The sequence below is a fragment of the Talpa europaea genome, assembly GCF_964194135.1.
Source record: "Talpa europaea genome assembly, chromosome: 7".
NCBI classification, from domain to species: domain Eukaryota; kingdom Metazoa; phylum Chordata; class Mammalia; order Eulipotyphla; family Talpidae; genus Talpa; species Talpa europaea.
Genome location: NC_140074.1, coordinates 122016181 through 122034762, shown reverse-complemented (window position 1 = coordinate 122034762; position 18582 = coordinate 122016181). Strand labels below are relative to the sequence as shown.

The window sequence follows — 18582 nt, the reverse complement described above, 5'->3', positions numbered from 1 at the left end:
AAAGGTTTTGAGTCTCTGAGAAGCAAGTGCTAGACAGACAAAGTTCTTGACTTTCAGTGTTCCTTGTCTGACGCAAGCATCACATTTTTGACAGGTTGCACTGAAAAAAATGATATCATCTGCTTGAAGTGAAGGGACTCATCTTTCTTTACTTTCAGCCCATGTAAATATTTTTAAAAATACAGTATTAACATTTTTGTGCTGCTTCCCATTAGCTTGTAGATTGAGCCATACTCTGGCTGCCTCTCTGCCTTCCTGGGGGCAGTTTTCCTTTAACTTCCAGAATAGTAATTTTAAAACTTAAAAAAAAAAAAATAACCTTACTTACAAGCATTACAGATTGTATTTAACTTTATCACATATGATAGAGATATATATGCTGTAAAATTAGGGAAAGGAACTTTCTAATAAACCGATGATTTGTGGAAACTTAGCAGACTCTGTCGTGATTGTTGCTCCATCCACACAAGTTGGGAAGGAATGGAGTTATGGGCTACAAATAAGATCGTGTTTGAAGTGACCAAGAAATTCTTGTGTACCAGTGGTTTATGATGTTTGGAATTGTTCTTAACACTCAGGCTGCCCACGTCAAGAGGTGACACTCAGGCTGCCTTTGCCGTGGGACAGAGTAATGGTAAAGTTTCAGCCCTTGGTAGATAACTTGACAAGTGCACCTCCATTCTAGTCTTTCCCACGATTATTTTCTAGTTCTACCCTTCTCACTTTAGAAAAATATTCTTTAATAGAATGTCTGGTATGTTTGTGCTTACTAAATGGGTGTAGAATTTCTGGCTTTGATTTTTAAGATAGTGTATGAACTTCATACTATACAATACTCATCTGTCCTGCCTTTGCCCTCCAGATGGAGTTCTATGTACAAGAACCAGACTTGAAGTATTCTCAACCCTTTAATTCCACTACAGTGCATGAGAGCTGCCTGGAAAAAGGGAGTGCGTCGTAATGGATAGTAGATAAAAACCTCTTCTCTTCTGTGTCAAAAAACTGCAAAGTGCAAGGAAGTTGAGCATCAAAAACTAACCATAGATTTGTAGTGCTAAGTTAGTTTCCTGCCCAGTCTTTCAGAAAGGAATAGTACGAAGACTCAATCTCGTACAGCTGTGTTCTCCCCTTGGCTAGAGAAACTATTCAGTTTGAACCTTGGATTGCGTGCTCAGATGTGCCTATTTTCCTAAAATAGCAAGATCCCTGCCTGGAAGTGATTTTTAATTAGTAGAATTTTACTTAACTGATGGCTGATTTCAGGCCCACTATGGTTTTTCTGCAGGCAAGATGTTGAATGAAAGAGGCCAACTGACCTATTTAGAGGACGCTATGTGAAGGTGTATGCATCTGCATGATTCCAATGGGGTTCTACCCCGAAGTACTTGCTCCTCTACACCCTGGAGGAGTAATGGAGACCTTGTCAACAATTTACATTCTCATTTGCCAGAAATACCTTCACCTCCCCGTTATCAATTCATGTCTGAATTATTGCAATTCTCTGGCTGGCCTCCCTGACTAGGCTCTAACTCCCTGTGCCATCATAGGCTTACTCACTCCAGAATCTGAGTAGCGTTCATTTCGTATTCACTGCTTCCCAGGAAATTGTAAGCTCTGGGAAGACAGGGACTGGTTCTTGTACTTCCTCTTTTCCTTAACGCCTTAGGGTGTTTCACCTAGAGTTGAATGTTCACTAAGCATTAATTACAGTTCAAGAAAGATAAGAGCAAAGTAAAATACCATTAAGTGCAGATTATGCATCAGGTTTTAGCAAGGAAACATTCAAAGATGATAAAAGATTTTACTCTATCTTCCACATCACCTACTCCAGTGCCAGGCACAGAGTAGATGCTCAATAACTGTTGACTTAATGAAAAAATTTCAATTTATTGATGGATTCTGGGACCCTGAATGATGAGAAAGTGGGAGCAGTGTGTCAGCACTCCTTTGCCCACTTTCTCAGGAGGGAGATCAACTCAGCCCTGATCCCAAAAGAACACCCATGAAGAACAGAACCGTTGAATACCAAACTCCTCTCCCCTTCCAAATCTGATCATCCACCTGTTTGCAGTTTTAACTACTGGTACCACCGTGACCAGACAACCAGGCACCAAAGCTTTATATAATTTTTTGACACCTACCTACCACATCCAGTTACTGATTTTTTTTTTTTTTAATATTCATACAAGAACCAGGGTACAGGCCAGACGTGCAGGAGGGTGAGAGGATTCACCAGAGACAGAGTGGGGAGCAGAACAGGCAGACTGATGAAATAAGCTGCTGAGGGGAGCAGCAGGGGAGACAGGAGAGGTCTGCCACACCATGCGGGACCCTGGCTGGCCGGGATCAAACCAGCACTGCAGAGGCTGTGGACAGCCTCACAGTGCAGCGCTCAACCGCCTGCGCCACCAGGGGAGGCCCAATTACTGATTTTCTAACCTCAGCTCTCCTGCTCTTGACAGTACCCTGGTGTGGGTCTCATCACCTTTAACTGAGAGAATTTCAGTCACTATCCATCTCATCCTTTCCAGTTCCTTCTATCCACAGACGGTGCAATCATCCAAACTGGAGTATGGTGTAGCTCTTATTCCCAGACTTTAAAAATCTTTTTTTTTTTTTAATAGGTTCTTTTTTTTTTTTTTTTTATAGAGGCATGCTTTATTTATTTAGTTTGTTTGTTTTGTTTATACATGCACTGGGTACAGTCAGAAACGCGGGAGGGTGAGAGAATTCACCAGAGCCAGAGCGGGGAGCAGAGCAGGCAGAAGGACTGAAGTACACTGCTGAGGGGAGCAGCGGGCGGCAGGAGAGATCTGCGCGCCATGTGGGACCCTCCTCCGGTGACCGGGGAGCAGCCGGGGATCGAACCGGCGCCGCAGAGGCCGCGGGCAGCTTCGCAACCCAGCGCTCAACCACTGCGCCACCGGGGAGGCCCGACTTTAAAAATCTTTATGATTGTCCATCTCTTAGGGATTTGTTATGAGCATGGTATTAATGCCTTCAATTAGGCATAATCTCTACCCTTTTCAAGGCAGGCTTTGCTGTCCAAGGCAGTTCTGTGTGATTATGTCTTAACTCCCTCTGGACTAAGTTCTTTAAGGGTTTTCACGATTATCTTACAATGCTTGAACAGAATAAGAGCGTATTAAGAACTTTAATAAATGTGAGTTGATACTGGGCTTCGCAGTAAACACCAGGAATACAGTACCACTCAGTTGAGGACAGCGGGAAAATAGAAGGTAAGTATTGGACTGAATATTCTCTCTAACAAATGCATTACACACCAGCCACAAGCTTGACACAGGGTATTCAGCAGTGAAGAAGACTCAGACTAAAATCCAAGGAGCTTCTAACCTAGTAAGGGATAGAATTTTGAGCTGTGTGCTGAAGCGATGAATCAGGAGATACAAGGAGATGAAGGGATTCCAGAATGGTGCAGGTTAGGAGATGATCAAGTTTGATCACAAAATCTAAAAGAGGAGGCGGCTGTATTCCTTTACCCCCTAGCTGATGTCTTGAATTTCCTCCTTGAAACCTGCTCTCTGGGAAGACATTCAGAGCCAGTAAGACTTGTCACTACCCCCCACCCCCATCCATAGATTATGGCCTTGCTTTTCTGCTCAAAACACTTTCTTTTCTTTCCACTACGTGACCCTGTATTTGTGTCATCTGTCCTTAGTGCATGCTTCCACTCCATCTCTTTCAGTAGTACCTCCTACATACTGGGTTTTTGACCCAGGGCCTGAAGAAAGCACCATGTCAAGGGACTCATGGGCACAGCCCAGTCAACAGATCTTGAATAAACAAAGCGAGTAGTGCTGTGCCGGTGCGTAACCCCAGCGCGCCAGTCTGAGGAGTCAGGGGAGGCTTTCCTCAGGCAACCACATTGGTTCAACCTCTGAAAGAACAGTTGGGCATAATCTCAGAGCCTGTGAGCCAGAATACCCTGGACGGACGCTTTTATCCCCATCTCTTGCCCGTTAGATCAGGATCTATTCACTACTTCTTCCCCAGCAGTGGCCACACTCAGACTCAGCCCAAGATGGAGGAAGAACTATGCCAAAAAGGCTGACGGAAGCTGCCCAAGATCCTAGGAGGAGGAAGTGGATAAGTGCCTCCTCCCAAGGGACAAGCAACCTCAGGTCTTATCAGGGCACAGCAGTTTCCTTACTCTTCCCCCCAACTCCAACCAAGTCCCTGACAGAGCAGTACACTCAGCTGTGTGAGGGGAGGAGGAGCTGTGGGCTGGAGTGGAGGTGTGCAGACCAATTAGCTCATGGTGGCACTATCCCAAGCAGAAAGTGGTGAATGCCCTGAGTAGCAAGGTAGCCGTGGGAGTGGGATGAAGATTCAAGAGACACAGTGGAGAGGCAGAGTCAACAGGACCTGGTGATGCACTCCTCTCAGGAAAAGGGAGGAGTCGTGACTGTCAGACTTCAGCATCTACCCCGGAGAGGCCTCAGCCCCTTCCTGGCAATCCTAGGAACCATATAGCTCCAGGGCCTATAGCCCATTTCTCTCTCCACTGCTCAGCAAGTGGGTTCCAGTTTGATAAGAAAAAACTTCCTGTAGTAGAAACTGGAAGAAGGAGGAAGGAGCTGACCCATTCCTGCCTAGGAGGTGGTAGAAGGAAGATGCCCAGGACTTTGAATCCACTTCATGCCTTCTGGCTTCTAGTGTGGCTACAGCTGCTCTTGGGACCTAGTGCTGTTCCTCCAGCCTGGGCCTTGAACCTGGACCCAGCAAGGCTCACCATCTACACAGGCCCCAATGGCAGCCACTTTGGATTTTCTCTGGACTTCTACAAGGACAGCCGTGGGAGGTGAGCTGGGGGAAGGTTGGGTGTTGGAGAGAGGATTCTCTCATCATTCATTACTGCTTCTGTGAGGGCCCAGTACCCCATTTGTGGTAGAGGTTGAGTGAAATGATTTCTAGGGTCTATTCAGTTTAAGTTATTGGTAGGAATAATAGGGAGGGACCAGCTTAGGTAAGGGGGTATGTGTGTTGGGGGGGTTGGGGGGACACCAATGGGTAGAGGGGAATTGAAACAACAAATCAACACTAAGGGAAGATGAAGGTTTTTCCTGAAGAATTGGAAAAGACCCTCGTTTCTCCGAAGGGTCAGTAGTATGAAATATAGAGGAGCACGAGTCTGAAATTGACTTAGAAAACTGTAAAATCAACTTCTCACCCCCACCTTGCTTATCTATTCCATTCCCATCAAAATTATAATATGTGAAAAGAAGTAAAGAGCGTTAATGGTTGGGACTGATCAGACTGTAAAGTGAGACTGCCAGATTAATCCTGGTTCTCCCCCCCATGACTCTGTTACCTGAGCTAGCCACTGTGGTGGTCACTGCTGCCCAGCCTTGGAGATCAGCAGTGGCATGTAGCCTTCAAGCATCAGCCCCTGGGGGTTTCCTCTGCTGAAGAGCACTCCTGTACCCCCCACCCCAAAGTCAAGTCCCCTTCCCAATGTGGCCCACAACCAATACTGATCAACTGTGAGGGTAAAAGTGGGAGAGCAGTGTAAGGGTCCTGTCCAACCCTCTCCTCTTAACTCAGGATAATTCTGAAAAGTCCTTCTAGCACCCTAACTCCCAGGCTTTAAATTCTGGCTATTATTGAGCCTGAATCTCTCCTTGACTCCTTCCTCGTTCCACTTCTGCTTCTTTCCCTCCTTTTCACAGATACAGGCATCATCCAATAAACATCTTGTATGCTGAATAAAGAAAACGAGAGTAGTTTTTCAGCACTTGTTAGGTGTTACTTGGCTGGCGCCACGCAGAATGTCCTCATACATTTACTTCATTTACTTCTGGCGCTGTTGCCTGGTTGGTATTGTCCCATCTTATAGATGGCAGAGCTATGATTTGAACCCAGATCTGCAATTGTCCTCAGTGTTATCACCACTCCCTCTGCCAAGTTTAGAGGTGCCCTCTAGTGTCCCTAATTTTTTTTTTTTTTTTTTTTTAACCATTAAAACCAGCTCTCAAGAAGGGATCTGGTAACAGTCTCCAGACACACATTCTAGGGAGCATGTTAATCCCCTGGCTTTTGGTGGGGGGATGAGGAGTGCAGATGGTATACAGAGTTTAGTAAGGATATCAAAACCCTCTATTCAAATCAAATCATAACCTTCTAGACCCAGTTTTACCCTCAATTCGCTGGGTTACTTTGGGCATGAGATTTTCCCTATCTGGGAGTCAATTTCATGGTCCATAACCAACGAGGTTGAAATCAATGGCCTATGAGATCTGCACATCCCTCCTCCTGGTCAGGCTCCCAGCGCTGGCGCGGGGTCACAGGGTACCCCGGAATGGACGCAGCTCTCACTCCGCTTTCCTACGCAGCGTGATCATAGTGGTGGGTGCTCCGCAGACTCTGGGCCGCGACGAGGAGAAGATGGGCGGCGTGTTCCTGTGCCCCTGGAGGGCCGAGGGCGACCAGTGCAACTCGCTGCTCTTCGACCTGAGTGAGTTCAGCGCAGGGAGGGAAAAGAGGAGCTAGCCTGAGCGCGGCTCGCGGGGCTTCAGCGCCCGCTCCTTGTGCCTTGCAGATGATGAAACCCGCAAAGCCGGCGCTCAAACTTTCCAAACCTTCAAGGCTCGGCAAGGGCTGGGGGCGACGGTCGTCAGCTGGAAGGACAACATTGTGGTGGGCACCGCGCGGCAGGCCGTAGGGGACACCCGGGCGGGGGCACGAGGTCGCGCGAGGGGACCCGAGTCTTGCCCCTTCCCCACGCTCCTGTCGCCCCGCCCCAGGCCTGCGCCCCCTGGCAGCACTGGAACGTCCTAGAAAAAACGGAGGAGGCTGAGAAGACGCCGGTAGGTGGCTGCTTTGTGGCTCAGCTCCAGAACCGCAGCCGCGCGGAGTTCTCGCCCTGCCGAGCCAACACCATGAGCCGGATTTACGTGAAAAAAGAATTCAGTGAGTTCTGCTCTCAAGCTTGGCTCCGCCTCCTCGCGGTCACTTAGTCGGGTTCTTAGGACCCCACGTGCAGCTTTCAATGCAACAGCACCCCAGGGGCTCGGCCCGGCCCGGCCCGGCCCGGCCCGCCCCGCCCCGCCCCGCCCCGCCCCGCCCCGCCCCGCCCCGCCCCGCCCCTGCGCCCGCTCTAGGCCCCGCCCCTAGGCCCAGGCTCCGCCCCGCCCCGGGCGAGACCACGCCCCTGCCCCGCCCCTCGGTGACCCCGCCCCCTCGCCGCCCGCAGCCGGGGACAAGCGCTACTGCGAAGTGGGCTTCAGCGCGGTGGTCACGCAGGTGAGTAGGAGCGTCAGCGGCTCGGGGGCGAGGGACTCCCACACAGCGCCCCTCTCACCTTCAGGGCTTCCTTTTCAGGCTGGAGAGCTGGTGCTTGGGGCCCCTGGAGGTTATTTTTTCTTAGGTAAGTGCCCATCTCTCCACCCCCTCCCTCCGGCGACCTGGGGCGCCCCAGGCGTCTTGCCCCCACACCGGCCGTCCTCACCCCCTAGGTCTCCTGGCGCGGGCTCCAATTGCCGATATCGTCTCCAGTTACCGCCCGGGCACCCTCTTGTGGCACGTGCCCAGTCAGCGCTTGACCTTTGACTCCAGCAACCCAGAGTACTTCGACGGCTACCGGGGTAACCCACGCTCCCCTCTAGGCTTCCCGCCTCTGCCCCTCAGGTCCTGCCGTGAGAGAACACCCCCGGCTCCTGCAGCTTCGCCAGAAAAGTGCCCAATTCTTTAAGCGCCCCACCTCTCCCTTCTTGCCCAGCCTGGATGCTGTTCAGCCTGGCAGGGGTCCAGGCCTCTCAATGGCCTCAGTCCTTCCACCAGCGCAGTGCAAGATGTGCACTGGGTGGTCTCAGAGTCCCTCCTTCCTTGCCCTCCCCTCCCTACTTTGCTGTCCCGGAAAGATTAATCTGTGCTGTGTCTTCAGGATACTCGGTAGCTGTGGGCGAGTTCGATGGGGACTTCAGCACTACAGGCAAGAAATCCACTTAGTCAGGAGCGGGAGTTGGGGAGCCCAGACCGGTGGGAGCACCTCAGTTTCTCTCCTAAATCTCCCCTGGGTGCCGACGGAGGCTTGGAAACTGGTAGGTTCAAAGGACCTAATTTGTTGGGCCCTGCTCTCCCCAGAATATGTCTTTGGTGCCCCCACCTGGAGGTGGACCCTGGGAGCGGTGAGTGCCTCCTGCCCCACACTTGACATTCCCCAGCCTCCTCATCCCATTCCTCAACCTAAACTCCCCCCAAAACAAACAAGCAAAACAGACCTCCTGCCCTTTGTCACCCAGAGTGGAAGATAGTGGTGGAGGGCAAGAATGACTTGTTCCTGTCCTTCGTCCTCACAGGTGGAAATTTTCGACTCATACTACCGGAAGCTACACCGGGTACACGGAGAACAGGTGCGTGTCTGGCTCAGTGGAGGTACCTGAGGCTAGGGGATTAGGATCCATTCTGTGAGCTGTGTGGGGGGACCGGGGTGATGTCCAAGTGAGAGTGCCAGGTCAGGGTGGAGGGTGGGAGTTAAGGTGTACCTTATCTTCTCACAGATGGCTTCATACTTTGGGCACTCGGTGGCTGTCACTGATGTCAATGGAGATGGGTAAGGAAGGGTGCGCCTGTCTTTTACCCAATTGGGTCCCCAATCACCAGGGGCGTAGACTGCCCTCAGCTCTGCCTTTCCTAGCCCCCACTCCCGTGAAATCACCAAAGGGAGTGGGAGGGCAAGGAAGCAACTGCAGCAGTATCCCCCTAGCCCATCCTCTCTCCTGCCCCTCTGGTCTGCAGGAGGCATGACCTGCTAGTGGGTGCGCCCCTATATATGGAAAGCCGCGCTGACCGCAAGCTGGCCGAGGTGGGGCGCGTGTACCTGTTCCTGCAGCCTCGAGGCTCCCACGCCCTGGGCGCCCCCAGCCTCCTGCTAACCGGAACACAGCTCTATGGGCGATTTGGTTCGGCCATTGCACCCCTGGGTGACCTCAACCGGGATGGCTACAATGGTGAGGAGAGGGAGGAGCTCCACTTGCTGCAGAGGGGTTAACAGCGCTCCCAAGAACATGGGTCTGACCTGGGGGCAGCAGGAGCCAGAAAGGACTTTAAGCAGAAGGGACCCCTTGGATACACAGTTAAAACACTTGGGCTGCTGAGTGGAAAACAGGAGTTTAAGGAGTCAAGTTAGGATGTGTTTGCTTTAGTCCAGGTAAGACATAGTGACCATTTGGATGTGGATCTTGGCAGTGGATTTGGAGATTATTGTGATTTCACAGATATTTAATACTTAGTTTATTAAGACTTAATGGGTGACTAAATGTGGGGCTAAGGGAGAGAATAGAGTTGGAGGTCATGCATTAGTGAGAGGTGGTGGGATAGGAGAGATCAGTTCATCCCTGGATCTGTGTGAGTTTGAAGGGCTTGGGACCATGAAGCAGGCATGTCTAGAGTGCAGCTGGGTGTAGTTTCCCCACTTCCACCAGAGAGGTCTGAGGTTAGGGGCCTTGGTGGGTGGATGAGGTCCTGGGAGCCTGTGAAGTGAGAAAAGACCCAGGCAGAGCCCTGGGGAGCACTTAGGAGACTCCCAGACGAGGTCAGGCTGGAAAGCAGAGGAGTGTCAGAGAGGTAAGAGGGAAACCAGATCTGATGGCCCAGAACTCAAAGGAAGAACATGCTTTAAGCAGGAGCAAGAGGGGTCAGTGGCTCCAAGGTACCATAGTTGCACTGAAAGGTACAATTAGAGGGAGCTGGAGAAGTATCCATGGGCTTTAGCAAGGAGGTCATTGGTGTCAGTGCCAAGAGCCACTTAGAGCTGGGTAGGGACAGAGGTCAAAATGCCCCAGGGCAGGGTATGCATGGAGGTGAAGAACTGGAGGGAGACTTTCAATCGGTTTGACTGAAAAGACAAAGAGAAAGTCAAAGGAAAGTTATTTTTGTTGGGAGGAATATGGAATGGGTTAAATGTGAAGGAAAATGACTTTGCAAGGAGTGAGCCAGAGGAAGGTCCCTGTGATGTCTGGGGCTTGTGGGAGAGGGACGCTGAGTGGCAGGGTTAAAGAGGACCACCTAGTTCTTGGGGGAAGGGGAAAATAAGGGGGGTATGATTTTATTTTTTATTTTTAAAAAAAGATTTATTTATTTATTGATACAAGCACTGGGTACAGTCAGAAGCGCGGGAGGGTGAGAGAATTCACCAGAGCCAGAGCGGGGAGCAGAGCAGGCAGAAGGACCGAAGTACACTGCTGAGGGGAGCAGCGGGCGGCAGGAGAGGTCTGCGCGCCATGTGGGACCCTCCTCCGGTGGCCAGGGAGCAGCCGGGGATCGAACTGGCGCTGCAGAGGCTGCAGCAGCTTCGCAGGCCAGCGCTCAACCACTGCACCAGCAGGGAGGCCGGGGGTGGGGAGGTATGGTTTTATAGCACAAAAATTGGGCTGCTTCTCTTTGTGAAAGAAGGCGGGTTGGGGGGGGGGTTGCTGGGAGCTAGTTTGGAGACGGTTGGAAATAGATGCTGAACAGATTGGTAGGGGGAGCTGAGCAGAAAGTCCTGCAGGTCAGCACCCAGGTCCCCGGAGAAGGCTGGAGATCAAGAGTTCACGGGCCTTTGGGTGGAGCGTGACCAGGACTGCCGATGGGGCAAAAGGGCTGAGGCTATGATGGCAAGGGCGATTGAATGATCAGGAAATAAGTGCAGGGTGCGGAAGGCAGAGATCAGGAGAGAGTGCAGGCCCAGGGCAGGCCTGGGGACACGGCAGTGGTCAGAGTGGTCTTTGCGTGAATGGTATGTGGTGCAATCAGAAAAATCAATACAGATGTTAAAAAGAAAAAGTCACCACAGAAAGCTACCAGGGAAAGCATGTCACAGAGCGCACCCCATGTCACATCAGAGGACAGCCGCTGTCTAAGATCTTAATTCCTATCACATGCTAAGGACTCTGTCAGCTTACTGAGATTACAATGATTAACAACTTTTCAAGAGTGACTTAAAAGTTATTAGTGTGGGGCCTCCCCGGTGGCGCAGCGGTTGAGCGCTGGGTTGCGAAGCTGCCCACAGCCTCACCTGCGCCGGTTCGATCCCCGGCTGCTCCCCGGCCACCGGAGGAGGGTCCCGCATGGCGCGCAGACCTCTCCTGCCGCCCGCTGCTCCCCTCAGCAGTGTACTTCGGTCCTTCTGCCTGCTCTGCTCCCCGCTCTGGCTCTGGTGAATTCTCTCACCCTCCCGCGCTTCTGACTGTACCCAGTGCTTGTATGTATGTATCAATCAATCAATCAATAAGTAAATCTTTAAAAAAAAACAAAAGTTATTAGTGTGACCGGCCTGTAGTGTGACTCTAGGTTTGCTTGGTTCTAAGTGAAACAGGGGAAGAGGGGGCCAGCATTTAACAGGTCTTGTTCCTCAATCTTCTGGAACTCAGTACTGTCATCTAAAGTGAGAATAATAATGCTTAATTTTCATAATTAAATGAAATCATGTCACTGTATTTTCCTCAAGAGGTAACAAGGGCTGTTAGGAATTTCACTGGTCTCTCTCCTACCCGAGTGGAGGGCAGGGCAGCTGCTTCCTTCCTCAGATCTCTGCAGCCCTCTCCTGGCCCTCTGGGGTCTGTCCAGAGAGATTGAATAACAAAAAGCCACTCCCTTTCTCCTGCTCCTTCCAGATGTTGCGGTGGCTGCCCCCTATGGGGGTCCCAGTGGCGAGGGTCAAGTGCTGATATTCCTGGGTCAGAGTGAGGGCCTTAGCCCCCGCCCCTCCCAGGTCCTGGACAGCCCCTTCCCGGCAGGCTCTGGCTTCGGTTTCTCCCTGCGAGGTGCCACAGACATCGATGATAACGGATATCCAGGTACTCCCGGATTGCCTCCAGCAAGACAGGAAGGGCCCAGCATTAGCTGGAAATGCTGACACAGCCAGGGCTTGGGCTTGACCTGGTGTCCCACTGAGAGCTCCAACCCACCTGAGGGCATGAGATGCAAGAAGCTGGGCAGGTTAAACCTCCAGTGGGGAAAATGGTGTGGGGAACCACTGGGAAGATGAGGTGAGGACCCTTGGCCCCCTCTACCTGCCATTTCTGACCTCCCACCCCCATCTGCAGATCTACTGGTGGGAGCGTATGAGGCCAGCAAGGTGGTTGTATACAGGTGAGCACTGGCTCCAGGGGCCAGGGGTGGGGGACACACCGTCAGAGGAGATGGGCTAGAGGGGCCACCATGGCAAGAATCCCCCATCCCCCCAGAGCCCAGCCCGTGGTGATGGCCACTGTCCAGCTGCTGGTGCAAGATTCGCTGAACCCTGCTGTGAAGAACTGCGTCCTGAGCCAGACCAAGACGCCAGTGAGCTGGTGAGGAGACAGGGGCCATGGGCCAGACAGGGCGCCTCGGGTAAGGGGGAACCTAGCCCTGAGCCCCCCTTTGTGTCTCTGCAGTTTTAACATCCAGATGTGTGTGGGCGCCACGGGGCATAACATTCCTCAGAAGCTCCGTGAGTGGTGTGGTGGGGGCAGGAGGAGGTGGGCCTGGCCTTCCCTGGAGGTCAGCCAGGGAGACCCTGTTCTGCCTGCTTGCCCTGGCAGGCCTAAGTGCTGAGCTGCAGCTGGACCGGCAGAAGCCCCGCCAGGGCCGCCGTGTGCTGCTACTCAGCTCCCAGCAGGCGGGCACCACCCTGCACCTGGACCTGGGTGGGAGGCACAGCCCCATCTGCCACAACGCCACCGCCTTCCTCCGAGTATGTCCAGCCTGGGGTAGGCAGGGTGGGGCGTGTGGAGGCGGTTGGTCCAGCCCTGAGGTGCAGGGTGGGCATTATAGGGCCTGGGTGGTCAGTGGGACCATGATGTCAGGATGGGGTGCAGGGTAGCAAGAGGATCTGACTTTTGTCCCCTCCGCAGGACGAGGCTGACTTCCGGGACAAGCTGAGTCCCATCGTGCTCAGCTTCAATGTGTCCCTGCAGCCCGAGAAAGAGGGGTCAGCCCCAGGTGTCGTGCTGCATGGAGACACCCATGTCCAAGAACAGGTGGGGTGGGGCGGGCCACCTTCATATCACCTCTGATCTGTGATGTCACCCTAAAACCCAATGAAAACCCCAACAAGACCAAATCTCAATATCCCCTAAACCCTGATGTACATGTCAAATGCTGATGTCACCTCTACACTCTGACAGAGACCCATAAAGCCTGATGTCAGCACCAAAACCCTAACATCCTCCCAAATAGGATGCAACCCCCCAAAAGCCCCGATGTCATCTTGCAACTCCTTTCATCCCCAGAATTTCTAATTCCCTAAGCCTCGGTGTGACCCTCCGGCCTCACGTGCCCCCAACTTACCCTCATCTTGATGTTCCAGACCCGAATCATCCTGGACTGTGGCGACGACGACCTGTGTGTGCCCCAGCTCGAGCTCTCGGCCAGTGTGTGAGGAGACCGCCCACTCAGCCCTACCCTGGCCCCGTCTGCCCCGGCGACACCCCTCTCCACCTGGTCCTGACACTCTGTCCTGAGCCCCTTAGCGCCCCTCAGGCCCTGGGCCTGGACCACCCTCCTCAGCTTTACCCCTCTCTCCTTGCAGGTCGGGCTCCCCACTCCTAATTGGAGCCGACAATGTGCTGGAGCTGCGGATGGAAGCGGCCAATGAGGGGGAGGGGGCCTACGAGGCCGAGCTGGCTGCACACCTGCCCCCAGGAGCCCACTACATGCGGGCCCTCAGCGACATGGAGGTGAGATCCACCTGGGAGGTGCGGGAGACTTGACCCCCCCCCCAGAGCACCCCCTTCCCGGCTCTGCTGTGAATGCTGTGCATTAGTCTCTTACTCTGGAAGAGGAGGACTTGCACAGAACTCAGAGCCCTATTGTGAAATGCACTGAACTCGGGAACTAGGGTGTTAGCGGGAACCGCTGTGAACATTGGGTGGATTTCCTCCCAGTCAGCAGCCCGCACACGCGCGCGCCTCTCTGTTTGCTGCTGTTGTTTATAGCAGGGGACCGTCCTTTTTTGTAATGTTTTTTGTTTTTTATTTCCCAAAAAAAAATTAAAAAAAAAAAAAGTGCTCCAGTAACACTTAAAGGGAAGCATGACAGTCCTTGAATTTCCACCCCCAGGCACCCCCACCCCCGCCCCCTCCCTGCATGCAGGTGTTTCCCGAGGGAGCTTGCATACATTTGGAATGTTCTAACCATCTTCCTCAAACTGCCTCCCGAAGGGCTTGGAGAGGCTTGTTTGTAACCAGAAGAAGGAGAACGAAAGCAAGGTGGTGCTGTGCGAGCTGGGCAACCCCATGAAGAAGAATGCCCAGGTGGGTCCTGGGGGCGGGCTCCTCCCGGGGCGGTGTTCGCCCTGGCGTAGCTCTGGGATCCTGGTCCTCTCCCACCCTATCTGCGTTTTCTTGGGTGAGTGACTAGGCTTTCGGGTAAAATGGACATGGTAATGGGGAGCCCAGGGAGTGAGAATTGGAGGCCACCTTCAGGGCAGGGCTGCCCCGCAGGGGATTAAGGAAACGACTTTGGTCCTCCCACCTCTCAGATAGGGATTACAATGCTGGTGAGTGTGGACAACCTGGAGGAGGTTGGGGAGCATGTGTCCTTCCGGCTGCAGATCAGGAGGTACTGCACAGGGGAGCCCTCCCGCCGCCCTCCCCCATCTGAGCCCTAGGCCTGCCCCTTGCTGACCTGCTTCCGGGACAAGCTGAGTCCCATCGTGCTCAGCTTCAGTGTGTCCCTGCAGCCTGAGAGAGATGGGTCAGCCCCAGGTCTCGTGCTGATGGAGATACCCATGTCCCCTTCCCTCCAGCAAGAACAGCCAGAATCCAAACAGCGAGGAGCTGCTGCTGCACGTGCCTGTCAGGGCGGAGGCCCGCATGGAGCTGCGAGGGTGAGAGGCCAGAGGTGGATAAGGGAGTAGCAGGCCGCAGCCTAAGTTCCCAGTCGCGTGGGGGAACCCCACAGGCAAATCAGGGACTCAAGCTCACTCTGGGGGCTCGGACCCCTGCAGGAACTCTTTTCCAGCCTCTCTGGTGGTGGCAGCGGAAGGTAGCAGGGAAAACAGTTCTGACAGCTGGGGCCCCAAAGTGGAGCACACCTATGAGGTAGGGCGGAGCTGCCTATCCCCAGGTTGGGGTGGGAGGTCGGGGAGCTGTGGGCTAGGAGAGGTGCTGAGCCGCCAAATATCCCATCTCGTTCCCTCTGGTCGCCAGCTCCACAACAATGGCCCTGGTACTGCAAGTGGCCTGCACCTCAGTCTCCAGCTCCCAGGCCAGTCCCAACCCTCGGACCTGCTCTACCTCCTGGAAGTACAGGCCCAGGGGGGCCTTCAGTGCTCCACAGAGCCCTCTCCTGACCCCCTCAAGGTGAGAACCTGGGAGAAGATATAGCTGGGGGTGTCCTCAGACCATCACCAAGACCTGCGGTGGCAGGAGAGGGGCGAGGTTGGCAGACCTTGATGGAGGCTTCTTCGTCCCCCCTCAGCTGTACTGGAGGTTGCCCAAGCCCAGCCCTTCCCCGGCTCACCCCGCGCATCACGAGCGGGAGCGCAGACATGCGTTGCTGCCCCGGCAGAAGCAGCCCTCGCGCCTTCGGGACCCGGTGCTGGTGGTGAGCAGTCCCTGTGGTCTCCAGCTAGGGCCGCCCCGGGCCCCAGGGGCAGAGGGCCTGGGAGGCAGGGAGAGGGGTTGGGGTGCCATGTGGGCCTGGTCGGGCCGCTTTGTCCCTTGGAGTACGCCAGGTAATATGAAGGGAAGGGCTGTGTCCAGGGTGGGGGTCCAGGACACAAGCCTTTTCTGAGGTCCCTAGAACCGAGTTATACCAATTCTGAGTGCTGAACGGCGGTGCGGTGACCCATTCTCCCGCCCTCTCCCTGCCTCTCTCGGACTGTGGGAGCAGCCCCACTGAGAGATCATGCTTGAAGCCTGAATCTGAGGTCCTTGCTGAGGGGGAGACCCGAGCTCCCTGACCCCTGACCCCCTGTATGTTGGGTTCTCGGGGTGAGGGGCTGATGACCAGGAGGGGCTGTGACCAGGAGGGGACTAATGACGTCCGTGTCCCCTCAGAGCTGTGACTCGGCGCCCTGTACTGTGGTGCAGTGTGAGCTCGCGGAGATGGCGCGGGGGCAGCGGGTGATGGTCACGGTGCTGACACTGCTGTGGCTGCCCAGCCTCCGCCAGGTGGGCCTCTCAGGTGGTCGGGGCCTTCCAGAGGCGGGGACCCAGTTTACTCTGGGGAAAGGTGGGGCTCCAGCAGTTGGAAGGAGAGTGAGGGCAAGGTTTACTTTGGGGGGGACAACAGGACTAACCTGGGGGCCGGGCTGCTGGGGGTGGGGTGTCTGGGCCTTAGGCTCCTGCAACCAGTAGGCGTTGCATTGGTAGCTTTCATCCCCACCCCGTCCAGAGACCCCTGGATCAGTTTGTGCTGCAGTCACGTGCCTGGTTCAACGTCTCCTCCCTTCCCTACCCGGTGCCAGCCCTCAGCCTGCCCAGAGGGGAAGCTCTGGTGAGTGTGGGGGAACGGAGGCTGTGGAAATGAGTTGCACCTGGCCCTTTGGCCTTCCCCTGAGTCTGTGCCCAGCAGGATGGGGCGGGCTTCCCAGAGTCTGAGGGGTGGGACAGGTAGGTAACCCGCTGGAGGGTCATCAGCCGGCAGATTTGAGTCTTGGGGAAAAGGTAGAGGCGATACCGGGTTTGCCTTCAGGTTCAGACGCAGCTGCTCCGGGCCTTGGAGGAGAGGGACGTTCCACTCTGGTGGGTGCTGGTAGGCGTGCTGGGCGGCCTGCTGCTGCTCACGCTCCTGATCCTGGCCATGTGGAAGGTGAGGCGTGAAGGGGGGGGTGGGGCCCCCAGGTGGACAAAGGCCTGGCCTTTGACACATCTGTATCACCACTAGAATGTCATTTTCCAGAGGGACTTCCAAGCCGCAGACTTCTGGGACACATTACGGGCTTTAAAGCTTTTAGACTCTTTTTTTTTTTTTGTGGGACCCTCGCCCCTGCGGCCGGAACGAACCCGGGCTGCAGAGGCTGTGGCAGACTCGCAGCCCAGCGCTCAACCGCTGCGCCACCAGGGGAGGCCCTAAAGCTTTTAGACTCTTTACCCCACTGAGAGGAAGTCACAGGACCTGAGTCCTGCCCTCAGGAACTTCCTGAGGAGGACAGAGTTGACCTCCTCAGGATCCTCTCCCCTGAGGTGGAGACCCAGGTCTAATCAGGCCCTGCTCCTGTTTCTATGAGCCCTGGGGGCCACTCCCTCCTCAGCACCTGGAGGGCAAGTGGGCCTCTCAAACTCAACCAAGCACAGAGCCGTGGGAAGCCAGGGTGTGTTTGCAGAAACCCACGCAGTAGACTCGGGAGAGACACATATCACGCACTTCAGTCACAGAGGCATGAAAGTATTTAAGGGAAATATGGGGCAGGAGCGGGGCAAGAGGAGATTTAACAAAGAAAAATTCATGGGAGAAAAACCAGAAATTAAAAACAAAAACCTTGTTCCACGCATTATCTCTCCGTGGGAAAGGCCTGCCTTTGTGCCGGCAGTGGGCCAAGGTCCACGGGGAGGACCCGTGGCTGCCTGGTTTCTAGTAGACTTATTCCATGAGTGCTCTGGAGCCTGAGCATCACCTTTATGTCCTGTCTCTGGCCCTGTGCACCCCCAGGCTGGCTTCTTCAAGCGGAACCGGCCACCCCTGGAAGACGAAGATGAAGAGGAGTGAGGTGCAGCCACATCTGTCCTTCCAGAAGGCCACGGGCTGCCCTGCCCCTCGTGATCCATGGATGCCTCCTGATGCCCTCACCCTCCCAACAGAGTGGGCCACCCTCTTACCAGGTGCTTAATAAAGCGACTGAACCCCACACTCTGGCTGCTGCCTCCTCTTGGGGCCAAAGGAGGAGAGACAGACGGAAGTCAAGTACCATTTGGAGCGGGGATCGAGGGCTGTGAGCGGGTGTGAGCAGGGAGACTCTGCAAAGGTTGCAAGTGGCTGTCTTGGGGAGTGTCAGGAGTAGAAAGTGGGGGTGTAACGAGGGAGAGGGTGGCAGAGCCTCCAGATGACACGAGGGTGTGTGGGTGAGGTGGGGCTGGGAGTGTCAGGGAATGGGCTGGGTCGCTGGTGGGCAGCTTTAGACAGTAATTTTTTCCAAATTTTGGAGGAATAAACCTCAGGATGCCATGAGATTTGGGGAAATAACATGCTCTGCTCACTCACTCATTAAAAAAGCTGTGTTTGCAGCGAAAAGGGCAAATAGAGGCTGGATGAGCCCTCCGCCTGGGGAAGCTGTACCTCAGCAGGCGAGGGCAGTGGGCACTGCTGCCTGGCCATTTGGATGGCCCCTGGCTACTCTGCTGCGATCCCTTCTGCCCACCACGCGGTCTTCAGTCAGGAAAGAGGGCACAGGTGGGGAGCGGCCCGCAGGAGGGCTGCGAGTGGAAGACAGCCCTCCCACAGCTGAGACTGGAGCCAGGACAGAAGTAGGGGGTCCCCACCTGGCGCCTGAGAGCTCTGAGGATTCCCATGTTTAGTAAATGTTTATTGAGCTCCTCCACAAGCCTGGAGCTGTTCCCGTGCTGGGAAACTATCTATTCCTCATGGAACATATGAGAAATAAGGACACGCATGGCCAGTGGTGGGTCCTGCAGTGAGTGAAGATAAAGGTAAGTA

The 18582-nt window shown here is 54.3% G+C and overlaps 1 protein-coding gene across 2 annotated transcripts; it reads left to right on the top strand.

Annotated features, from left to right (window-relative positions):
- Positions 1 to 4634: 4634 nt before the first annotated feature.
- On the top strand, positions 4635 to 17734 carry ITGA2B (integrin subunit alpha 2b; the record flags this gene model as incomplete). 2 transcript variants are annotated; one of them, XM_084237057.1, is made up of 30 exons in its annotated part: positions 4635 to 4822; positions 6354 to 6475; positions 6560 to 6657; positions 6765 to 6930; positions 7214 to 7263; positions 7342 to 7387; positions 7476 to 7604; positions 7904 to 7951; positions 8104 to 8147; positions 8319 to 8372; positions 8520 to 8572; positions 8758 to 8969; positions 11616 to 11798; positions 12048 to 12093; positions 12189 to 12293; positions 12378 to 12433; positions 12525 to 12676; positions 12837 to 12962; positions 13292 to 13359; positions 13514 to 13661; positions 14145 to 14237; positions 14465 to 14544; positions 14732 to 14812; positions 14933 to 15026; positions 15135 to 15287; positions 15406 to 15531; positions 15987 to 16100; positions 16324 to 16425; positions 16624 to 16740; positions 17581 to 17734. In XM_084237057.1, 30 exons carry the CDS (start codon positions 4635 to 4637, stop codon positions 17635 to 17637), a joined length of 3111 nt encoding a protein of 1036 aa, XP_084093183.1. In that variant the 3' UTR covers positions 17638 to 17734. The 2 variants fall into 2 exon arrangements, with proteins under 2 accessions (XP_084093183.1, XP_084093182.1); XM_084237056.1 differs by lacking the exon at positions 17581 to 17734 and having other exon boundaries at positions 16624 to 16939.
- Positions 17735 to 18582: the final 848 nt, after the last annotated feature.